The sequence below is a fragment of the Pleurodeles waltl genome, chromosome 8, assembly GCF_031143425.1.
Source record: "Pleurodeles waltl isolate 20211129_DDA chromosome 8, aPleWal1.hap1.20221129, whole genome shotgun sequence".
Lineage (NCBI taxonomy): Eukaryota > Metazoa > Chordata > Amphibia > Caudata > Salamandridae > Pleurodeles > Pleurodeles waltl.
The window spans coordinates 526887955-526900013 of NC_090447.1; the positions used below are offsets into that span (position 1 = coordinate 526887955).

Sequence of the window (12059 nt, forward strand, 5' to 3'; positions counted from 1 at the left end):
GAGCTTCCTTTCTCTGAGCTTCACCGACGCACATCCTTGTATTATTTGTCCTTTTATCTCTTCCGTCTCCTCTGCAAACCTACAAGTGCTGGCTAGGTCTTTTAGCCTCATGTGGAATGAGTCTACTGATTCTTCTGCTTGTTATCGGGCTTGTCTAAACACAAAACGTTCATAGTCAGTATTGGCAATGGGTTCAAAATGTCTATTCAATGCGGCTATCAGTGTCGTATGCGCTTTGGGGGTATCTTCAGTGAGGTTTTTAAATATTTTGTAGATGTATTTTCCTCCTAAATGAAGTATCATGGCTCTTTTCTGGGCGCCTCCGACTTTGGTGGCTTCGAAGAATAACAGGGCTTTCTCCACCCAGTCTTTCCATCGTGGAGCTTGCGCTGATGGGGCCCCTTCGAAAACGAAAGGTTCGACTGGCAGAATCCCAAACATGGTAGGTTGTTGCAGGAGAGTTACAGTATGGTGGCTCTGAGTATCCACACGGTAGTGGTTGACACAGTGATCAGTCTTTTATTGTTTATTGTGTTCTCTTTTGTTTGATACAGCATGCACAGAGTATCTCCAATCAATGTGCATTCACTATATTGTCGACGTGTGGAAGCTGTATTGTGATGGGCACAGTGAGGAGGCAGGAGCGTGGACAGCACCACGTGTTTTTAATGTAGGGCTGGCAATCATATAGGAGGCACAGTAAGGAGGCAGGCACGTGGACAGCACCACGTGTTTGCGGCTTGCCGACAGTCCTTCGGGCCTCACTGGATACGGGCAACCCAGAACTGGGGAGGCAGGCACTGAGGCGGCAGCACTCGTGTAGGGGTCGGTGAGCGACAAAGCTGGGAATCGGGGGCCCGCCCAGAACAAGGGGCAGGGCCTGCCGAGAGGCTGCGTGCGTCCCAGCGTGCACTTACAGCGCGGCACTCACCAGAACAGGCGCAGGAGGGGCAGACTGCCCAGTGCTTCCTTTGGAACACCGCCCGGATGCCGGACGATCGAAGGGCCCACATGGCACGAGCACCGCGGATGGAGGGCGGCCGCCACGGGGACCTGAGCACACGATAGGGTTCAGCAGCGTTGTCGCCAAATTGTAGTGTCGGCAACACAGCCTGGGTGTGTATGTGTACAATCACAAATGACTACACAGACTCTGAAATACTGTGTTGTGGCTTCGTGGGTTGGCGCAGACACCTCACGTTCTCCGGCACTCTGAACATACAGCGCCTCTGACCCCGCCCACTTGCCACACCTTTATTTATTACCTTGCCCACTTGACCTCAGGGTAAACATCATTACTCATTAAAGAGGGGGGAACAGGACAGCTTCCCCTGCCATTCAGGAAATGCCATAAATATTTAAATTTGTTTTTTATCTTGTCACATTGGCTGTGCGTTCAAAGAGAACGATCAAATGTCAGTCTATGTCGTCTGACAAATTGCTGCTTATTTTTTTAATAAGGAGATTGTTTTGTGCATTTTTTCTGTGACTACAAAGTGACAGGATTTTGTCAAATGGACTATGTGACAATCTTGCTGGTGTGAAAGGAAAGGTTGTAGGACAACGTTTCCCAAACTATGGTTATCGGCCTACTAGTGACTTGGTTGCAAAATAGCAATAAATAAATATATCATGACATTTTGCATTTATCTTCTCACTTGTGCTGCACTTCAAAGACAGAGGTCAAATGCTAGGCTATGTCTTCTGACAAATTGCTGCCTATTCTTTTAACATGGGAATTGGTCTTTTCTTTCTCTTTCTGCAAAGAGGGGGGAGTTTATAAAGTGAACTACTTGACAATTTTGGTGGGGCACAGTGAATGTTAAAGGAAAGCCTGTAGCATGTCATTTTTGGAACACAACAACATATAAATACATGTAAATGAACTGTACACATATTTTATATTATATCAGCAGTTAGGAAACCAGAAATGAAGCATATTTTCTTGCAGTTCTGAAGTGTGATATAAACAATTTTAACAGGATCAAAGCAATTCAAGGCACTTTTACTTGGTGATGCACAAATGATAAATATGTACTGAAAACCAATTTCCATTCATTATCATTTGTGTGCTATGTAGTTTTAACAGTAAAACTGTGGGGGTGATTCTCACCCTGGCGGGCGGCGGAGGCCGCCCGCCAGAGTTCCCCCTCCAAAATACTGCTCCGCGGTCGAAAGACCGCTGAGGGTATTTTGGGTTTTGCACTGGGCTGGCGGGCGACCGCCAAAAGGCCGCCCGCCAGCCCAGTGCAAAACACCCTTCCCACGAGGACGCCGGCTCAGAATTGAGCCGGCGCAGTGGGAAGGTGCGACGGGTGCAGTGGCACCCATCACGTATTTCAGTGTCTGCAAAGCAGACACTGAAATACAAAGTGGGGCCCTCTTACGGGGGCCCCTGCAGTGCCCTTGCCATTGGCATGGGCACTGCAGGGGCCCCCAGGGGCCCCACGACAACCCATACCGCCATCCTGTTCCTGGCGGGCGAACCGCCAGGAACAGGATGGCGGTATGGGCTGTCAGAATCCCCATGGCGGCACAGCGAGCTGCGCCGCCATGGAGGATTCTTAAGGGCAGCGGAAAACCGGCGGGAGACCGCCGGTTTTCCACTTCTGACCGCGGCAAAACCGCCGCGGTCAGAATGCCCTGCGGGGCACCGCCAGCCTGTTGGCGGTGCTCCCGCCAACCCTGGCCCCGGTGGTCCATGACCGCCGGGGTCAGAATGACCCCCTGTATGTCTTTGCAAATGTAATGGCCATTTCAATGGAAAATGTGTTATCTGTAAATGACAGTGTTCTATCACACAATGCTTTAGTAATACATTTGACAAATTTCTTCAAAATGCACCACCAGCTACATATTACATCCTTACCACTCCCCTGCTGAATAAATTTGCTGCACTTTGTGTGAAGCTAGGATTTTTCACAATTCCTATGACCTCAATGATGTAACATTGATATTAGCATCCCTACTCTGAAAATTGCCCCACCACCACAGGTGCATAGGTGCTGAACTATCTTCATAAATACAGTTTTAAAACAAACCCTTGCAAGTATAGCACGATTCCATTGAACCTTCCAGTACTTTTCTCATGCTATTTTTATTTTTACTTCACAAAGACATTTCAATAGCAAATCTGCTCACTTTAAATATGATCATACTCAATCATTCCATTTATGTATGGCTTTCTCACATGCATTGAGAAATATGGAAGTGGCCAAATGGCCAGAGCTGCTAACTTTGGATCTGGAGAACCAGGTTCGAGTTCTTGTGCAGGTTTTGGGCAAATCGCATAATCTTCTGTGCTTAAAATATAATGAATCTGACATTATGTAATGTAATCTGGTGCTCATGTATTGTGCTCCAGTGCCCTTGGGCAGTGTTTGTGCTATATAAAATGGCATTACTGTGCCCTTCCACTGCTCACTTTTGAAGTGCTACCTTTTTCTTTTTGGTTAAGAACTTCATGAAATTGTATTTGTTTCCCAGCTTTCTCCCTCGTATACTTCACTTCCCTGCCTCTGCTGAGCTTCCAGTTGCTCTTTTTGCCCATGTTTTTCTTATCACCTCCTCCATGTTGTACCCTCCCGTCTGTGCTTCTCTCCCCAGTGTTGCTCTCTCACCTGTTTTACCGCCCAACAGCTCCATGTTCCTCTCTCTAGCTCATGTACTTCCCTCCCCCTTTCACTCCAGGTTCCCCTCTCTCTCCGGTCCATGATGCTTCCCCAACCTCTCCATTGCTTTCCCTACCAGTGGCGTCCGCGTTGCTTCTGCACTCCCGCCCTTCATGTTGTTTCCTCCTCCTCGTGGTACTGCACCCCTCCATATTGCTTCCTTACCTACCCACTGCCGTTTGTTATTCTTCCCACCGCCAGTGCCTCAAAACTAAGGAAAAAAAACCTGTTGTGTTACATTTTCTTTTATTTACGTAGCCAACTCGGACCACTAAACAAAGGTTTTTTTTTAACGTGCTCACGTCATTTTGTAGGCCTGCGCATGCGAGCTGCTCAAGCTTATGAAGTGGGACAGGTGGTCCCGTCATAGCACTCATTTGTTTTGTTTACTCTTAATCCATGCTGCACAGCATTAGCTTTCTGTACAACATTGTTAAAAAAAACATTGGCAAAGCCTAAAGGTCCCAAAGGTGAAACGTATTTGCTTTGCCAACGATTGCTTAGACTCGATAATGCCAATAACTCTGTTAATTTGGCTAATTTTCTGCAATAGTAAATCAGCCTAGCAATAAAAAATGTCCACATCTTAACTCTGCAAAATAGGATTGAGAATATCCTCTCACACATTTTCCTTTTTGCAGCTGTAATTTACACTTATGCCTGCAAAATATTTTGAGAATTGGGACCTAACCTAATTCACAAGGCATTTTGCTGTTGTCAGGGTGGGTTAAAATTAGAGAAAGTGAATATGCACTATTGAATCCCAAACTCTGATTCAGAGAATCAACATCTGCATAATATTTGTACCTCACATTGCACTAGAGATATTTTTTATTTGGTGGAATGCTCTGCATTGTTACATCTATGGTGGGGGAAATGGGTGTTCCCAATGAAATGGCCTTTGAGAAAGTTTGGATAAGCCACAAAGTTGTGAATATTCAAAGACATTACCCGTAATTTTCCCATTTATTTGTTCACCTCACCACAGTCCTGAAAATGTTTGGAGGAAGTCTGCAATGATATGAGACAGTACTTCAAACAACCCCATATTTTCAATGGGTATAGGAAAAGGCTTTTCTCCAAACGGAAAAACGTTTTAAGTGTGGTAAAATGAAGAAAGTAATTAAATATGCAAAAGAGTATTTCCGTCCTGCTTACTCCAGCAGAAAATCTATAAATGTAAGTGCAGACAGAAGGAAAATGTCAGAAGTTTATGTCTGAGGGGCGATTTTACAGGCATACTCAATGAATATCTTCGTGTAATTCCCGAAAAGGAATTCCATGCAAATTTTCGCTACATGTTTTCATCTTTCTTTTAATATGCTACCCTACTGGAGTCAGAAGGAAAAAGACAATATTAGAACCACACAGTCTTGAGCAAGGCACATGCCATCTGAAAAGGAAGTAATGCTGATAAAATTGACAAAGCAGAAATTAAAAAAGGTATCCACCACTGAATTATGGGTACAATTAGACAATTCGCCGTTGAAACCGCCTAATCTTTTAATTTAATGTACTAGTTTTATAATGCATATAACTAATTAAATAATAAAATAGTAGTTTAAGGTCCTAACAGTGCTTAAATAAACTGCAAATTTGTTGTGAATTCATGTGTACACCAAGTTAAAATTGATGATTTGGCCAATTTAAGATTGTCATTTGTTTTTTTCATTTCAGGTAAGCCGGAAGGAAACGTTTGAATACTATGGAGTAGATGAAAATGAAGATATTACTATAGTTGAATTTGAAAAATTGCTGCTCAATTAAGCAAACTGAAATGACCCTGCAGGCATCATCTGGAAAAAAGGCTTTCTGTTTCAAAGGTTTCCAGTAGCAACTATTGTACCAAACTTCCTGAACCAGAAATCTTTGTATTTCTCATCAAGTACCTCTAAGCAAAGCTAGCTTTCACTTGAGAATTAGGCTGTGGTACTGCCCGTGGTTAGACCATCTTGAAAAAACTCTAGCATCATTCAATGTTGAATCTTGAAGTGCATTGCGTTTCTAGTTCAAAATTCAATTAAAATACGTGTCAATTACAACATCTTTGAAGACTGTTTTATTTGTTATTTTTGGTTAATTGTATTGTAGTGAAGCAGTTGTCTAGCAGTTCATGCCCCTGACGAGATCTTCCTTTTGGAAGTGTATGGTTAGAAAGAAGTTGGATGTGGTAATTCTCCAGAATTGGGGTATATTTCATGGATTCACATTCTTGAATCATTCCCCGCCGTCAAAGTGAGATGCTCACTGTATCATCATAAGCAGTATATATTATTATAATAGGCTGTAGGGGGAATACAAGGTTCATCTTAATAGCTTATCTATGTCCTTTTTAAAAAAGGACCAACGTTGAACAATGACCAATCGGCAACAGCACCCTTTAGAACACCCCAACATAGGGATTGTCTCTCAGATTTTCACAGCACATTGTGTGTGAGGGACTCTCCCTGAGCTCTGCTCAGTGTTTTCCAAACTTGTTCATCTTCAGACAGCTATTTCTCTGTTTCAGTATGTCAGGACTGGTCAAGAAAGGACTCTTCAGGCCTTGAGCCACCTGTGGTAAGAAAAGGCCCCATTCAGAAGATCCTCAAAAGGATTGTATATACTGCCTTCATCCACCCCACAAGGTATGAGGCTGCAAAATATGCAGAACTCTTTCTACAAAACCCCTCAAAGACCACGAGGGAAGTCTTTTATTATGGCTACCAAAACAGAAACCTAAGCCTATTGTGCTTTCTGAGGAAGAGAGTAGTGAGTGTTCCATCTCCTCACAGCCTTCCAGAAAGAGGGAAATGTCTCTACATGAGTCCCCTCAGCGAGGTAACAAAGCCTTAAAAAAAGACCCACCATGGATCTGTAGAAGGCTATTTCCATAAAGAGTAAAAAATTGCTTCATCAGACTCAAAATCTGAGCCCTCTACTCCTTCTATAGCCCTTTCTATAAAGGCTATGGCCCTCATTACAACCCTGGTGGTCGGTGATAAAGTGGCGGTAATACCGCCAATAGGCTGGTGGTAATTACCACCAAATTATGACCATAGCGGAAAGCCCTCAGACAGCCACTTTACCACACCGACCACCAAGGCGGAAACAACAGGCACCACGGCGGTAGCCGCCTACAGCCAGGCGGAACACAATGATCCACCCACCGTACTATGACAGCCCAATCTGCCACCTTTTCCGGGGCAGTACCAACGACATCAAAAGCCTGGTGGAAACACTGCACAGAAGGGAAAGGACTCACCATTGGAGACACAGGGAACAACCACGCCGCCATGGAGCCTAAGCTGCAGATATTTCCAATCCACCACGAACACCAACGACGATGAAGATGACCACAGTGAGTACAGCCCCGTAGCACACAGGGGAGGAGGGAGGAAAAAGAGAGTGACACACACACGGAAAACACACCCCCAACACCATACACACAATCAGATGCAGTAAGAAAACATATTGTAATTGTAATTTTAATAGTATTTATATAGCGCTTACTACCCCTGACAAGGCGTTGAAGCGCTTTTCGGCGAGTAGCATGCTACTCAGGAACCTAAGAGGAATTAGTGGTCGATTAGTATAGAGAAATATGAGTTCAGTTTTAGTATTTTTTTATGAGCTAATTTGAGCAGGTATGTGAGTTTATTAGTTGGATTGGGTAGAGTAATGGAGGGGTAGAGGAGGGAAGAATCCAGAAGTGTTAATTGGAAGTTTATAGTAATAGGATGAGGCTTGGGATGAGTAAAGGAGAGATGGAGGAGGGAAGAGTCTGTGGAAAGGGTTAAGGAGGTCATAGTAGCAGGAGGGATTTTGGATGAGTCAAGGTAAGATAAATGAGGGAGAATTTATTGAGGTTGTTTGGGAACTCATGGAAGTAAAGTGAGGTTTGGGTGAGCTAGATGTGGAAGAGGAAGGAAGTGCTTAGGCAGGGTTATTTTGGAGATGAAAGTAGTAGAATGGGTTTGGGATGAGTCAGAGTGGGTATGGAGGATAGATTGCTAGAGACATGACATATGGTGATGGGTAGACACAGTAAAGCTTACAAGAGAGTAAATGTATACATATACATTTTTAATCGTGAGTAAATATACATTTGGTAAAAAGGTTTAAAGAGTATGTGTGTAATTTTTTGTTATGACACAGTAGCGATACATATTTCCTAAAGTACTATACAGATCCAGAATACACACTTATTCAGATTAAAAATATTTATCAACACAGGCATACGCAGTCCATTGCTGTTTGAGTATGGTGGTTATGAAGGAAAGAGCCAACTCTTGAGTAGTCTTCTGAAGACAAGCTAGTTATCCGTGGATCTTATATTTGTGGGTAATGAATTCCATAGTTTGGCTGCTCGAACGGAGAAGGATGAACCACCTATAGTCTTTACCACTGAATAAGCGGCCACAAGTACAGTTATCTTGCAGGCACTAGGGCCATGATTTGGATGGTGCAGCAGGTGCAGTGGCATAAGAGGCCAAAAGCTCTAGGAAAACCATCGAGCACCAATCTTTACTATATGTTACCAGTGAACAAGCACAGTCACCTTGCAGGCACTGGGGGGCTACAATTTGAATGGTGAAGCAGGTGCCAGTGGCACAGGAACCAAAAATGTTCTAGAAAACTCACTGAACACCGATTATTGCTATACTTTACTACTAAACAAGCAGACAGAAGAGCTTTTTTGATTCTTTTGTAAGCATTGTACCCAAAGTAACACATAGTTTAAAGCATCACTGTAATAAAACCTGTAACCTATCTGACTTTTCTGTCTAACTACAACTTGTTTTACATTCAGGGCATTTATATAGCACATTTCAACAGTTTTTCTATGCTACATTCTTCTGTTTCTGGGCACAGTAACACCATGGCATTCTCCCATCTATATTATTATTACTTCAGCCATTGTAAATACTATCAAAAGTACTTAAAAATTACCATATGGCATTCCATACCAAGCACTGGCAAACCAGTGGGTCTTGTCTATGAGGTTTCCATTAGCTTTGTCAATGTTTTTAGTCATATTATACAGCAGCATTACCTTCAGTGCAGCATAACTGAAAATAAAAAAGTGGTTTAACACAAACAATGCTGACTGTGTCATGCAGCTTTTTTTTACATTACTTTCAGCCATTTACAACATAGCTAAAACACATTAGCTAAACCAATAAACCTCACATAGGCAAGATCTCTTGGGTTTGCTATAGCTTGTTCGGTTGTATGCTATATTCAATTTTGCAGCTCCAATAAGATTTTCATGAAAAGCTTTCCACTTAAAGAAAACAGCTAGTACTCAAGTGAATGTTATCATATACACTTTTTCACTCCACATATTTCAGCAGTATTTAGACTTGAAGTTTCTTTCCAAGAACATGCCATGCAAAACATTTGGTCCATTACAGGTTTTGCAGTGATCAGTAAGCCTGTAATGCTACAAGTTAAAACATAGCACGTTTAGTGAACAGTTTTGTAGAGCAATTATCAAGTTAATTGTGTCTTGGCCATGAGGGGGGTGGAATGTGGCTTATTATAAATGTTGACTGTTTTCTGCTGGCTGCAGGATCGTCCAATGGTAAGGGTTTGACATACGACCTTCCACAACCCTAGCAGTGTGTGTCTAGTCCATCACATTTCAGTCACTGTGACCAAAACAGTGTCTCCCTATCAAAATTATTCTGTCTCCATTTCAGTATACTGCCTAACCCAGTGTTAGTGTGCTTCCTGTGAGGGGAAATCCTGTGTTCTTTGTTGCATTGCATGGGGATTTAAACTTCCAATCTATGTTAGTTCCCCTGTCTTGGTATCAGGCTTGTCCTTGTTATAGGGTTACTATGATTCCAAGAATCTGCCAAAGAACGCTCCAAGGACAGATTCTCTCTACCTCCCCCACGCTTATGTGATACATTTCTTGCTGCTTGTTGCACACGTTAGAGAGTCCTGAGTGGACAAGGTAAAACATAACTCCCAGACTGCCACTGCAGGCAGGAAGGGCAGCTTTAACTGCTAACTCGGCTTTGCTATTTAAGGTAATGGCAAAGCCGAAACCTCCCTTTTTAATATATGTAAATAATGTCTGTGGTAGGCCTTCAAGTCCTAAGATAGGGTGCTGTATGTTAAGTACAATAAAACCTCTAAATTGTGGTTTTTACAGTGGAAAGTCTAGGAGCCCTACTGGCAGGTACAGATTTACAAGGTGACACCTCAGCCCTGGTAACTTCTGAATGGGACTTCTAAAATCGGTACTATAAGTTATCAGAAGAATCAGTGCGTTAACTCCAATTTAATAGTTAAATCAAATTTAATGTCACTTGTGGGCAAAATGCAACCTTATAAGTAGCTACTTTAGTTGCCAAAAGTTTCTAGTGTTGGGGTCCTATCTGCAAACAGATTTCTGCCATCCTGGGGAGACTTGCTAACGACTCCCAGGAATATGGCATTAGAGGCCTACAATTGAAGGAGGGAATTTTCCTGAGACGATTTATGAGGTTTGTTCAGTGATCTTGCGATGTTTCATGAGGTGTGTCCAGTGGTAAACAACATTTTGTGTTTTCTAGTTGCTTGAAAAATATCCTTTAGTCCTGATGAGGACTCAAAGAGTTGCAAAGGTTGAAATGTCGTCAATGCATCAGCTGTGTTTGGTTCCAGCTTCCTATGTGGACCACTTGATTAAATTTAAGACCCTTTGCCATTGCTATTGTTTTTCTGTTTACACTGTACTCTGTATATTTTTGTTTAGTGTAACATGATGAGCACAAATTGTAATTTTGTATATTGTAATGTGTTGTTTTTATTGTAATATTTGGATAAGAATTTTATAATAACTGTCTTGAAAAATGTCTTTGTGGGTACCGGTTTTGTCTTTTGTGATATATTATTTCTGAAATAATCTCTTCTGGAAACATGTGGATTTATGAAGGTATGTTCCAATTATTGGGTTTTAGATGTGATTTAAATTGTTAACATGAGAGATGAATCAATGGAATACAACATTGCCGCTTAATGAAGCCATTCTGTATAAGTATGGTATTAGTATTATAATTTTTAATGTGGTGAAGAATCTGTTTAAAAAAAACCTGTAGAGAATACATTGTAAAATTTGTTCTACAGATCTTTGTAGCTCTGAAGAAGTCCCTAGTGTATGAAATGCGCTGGCTTGGATTTGACTACAGATGGATTTTTAAAGCGTTGTGAAGAAGACAAAAAAAATCTATATTTTGTTCAAATTGGACTCTCTTTATTTAAAAGGTGTTATCCCTGTCTGATTATGAATATTTCGCCCGATTATGGATACACTTTCAATGGACTTATATTGATGTCAAAATATGAGCAGATGTGCGAGTGCGAGTGCTGGATAAAAATAATTAAAATCAATATTTAAACATGTTCATTTAGTGAAGAAACAATCCTGTTTGTTGAATATAGGCCACGAATTAGTGTATGCACACGCTGAAAGACGAGAAATGATGCTAAGTGGCAAGGAAAAGCAGTCATTTAAGTTGTACCCAAGAGGTCAAGAATCCGTTTTCTAAAATAAAAAAAGCAACCAATGTTTATGCATACAGTGTGCTAGCTTTGCGCACGCGCAGAAATGGAACCAAGCAAGTGTGAACAAAGGAGTTGAACAGCCTTGCAAAAAGGATTGAAAAGCCTGGTGAAAGAGGAGCGTAAAGCAATTCATGCAGATTTATACACACAAGCAGATGACCCAGGCTTCTTTAAAAAGAATTCAGAAACACTGAGCTTTTTCTTACTTGATAAGGTTCTGGAAAGCGTAACCATCTGTCCACTGTTCAGTGAAAGAGACCCCGTGCCGGACTGTTGTGAAGTGTCCAAGATGGAGACAGTCTTGCATGCTCTTATCCCGACACTCCATTTTTCCCTGTTTGGACATTTCTATGAGAAGTTGACCCATACCCCTCAGGAATAATGCAAGGACAACACGGATAGATGAAAGTGAGTGTAATAATACAAATACAGTAGAAATACGTAAATCCAATCTAAAAGTATATACATATGTGCAATTCAAGGGACACTGCCCAGTCTTCAATGTGCGTGGGCCACATGACAAAGTCCAAGGCCCCACTTGTCTCCTGCAACAACACGGATAGAACACTGCAGGGGCATCAGTTCGAAAATAGGCAGGCACCTCAGGGGGACAGGGAACGGGGGCGGCACCTCAGGCGGCAGATCGAATAAATCCACTGATTCTGGAGGGGGCAACATGCCCTGTGGTTGGTCCTGGGGAGTGCAAGGCCACCGTCTCTCAAGTGGATGACATGCCCACATGCTCTGGAGGGGGCAACATGCCCTGTGCTTGGTCCTGGGAGTGCAAGGCCACAGTCTCTCAAGTGGATGACATGCCCACATGCTCTGGAGGGGGCAACATGCCATGTG

General features: G+C 42.5%; 1 protein-coding gene across 4 annotated transcripts in view; it reads left to right on the top strand.

The window, feature by feature from the left end:
- Positions 1-5713, top strand: part of LOC138250108 (interleukin-5 receptor subunit alpha-like) — a 403009-nt gene extending 397296 nt beyond the window's left edge. For 2 of the 4 annotated variants that reach the window (XM_069204551.1, XM_069204550.1), the window contains exon 13: positions 5349-5713. In XM_069204551.1, the coding sequence (XP_069060652.1) occupies positions 5349-5438 (90 nt within the window). In that variant the 3' untranslated portion in view covers positions 5439-5713. The remainder of the gene's footprint in view (positions 1-5348) is intronic. The other 2 variants (XR_011194888.1, XM_069204549.1) reach the window with 2 other exon arrangements.
- The last annotated feature ends 6346 nt before the right edge of the window (positions 5714-12059 follow it).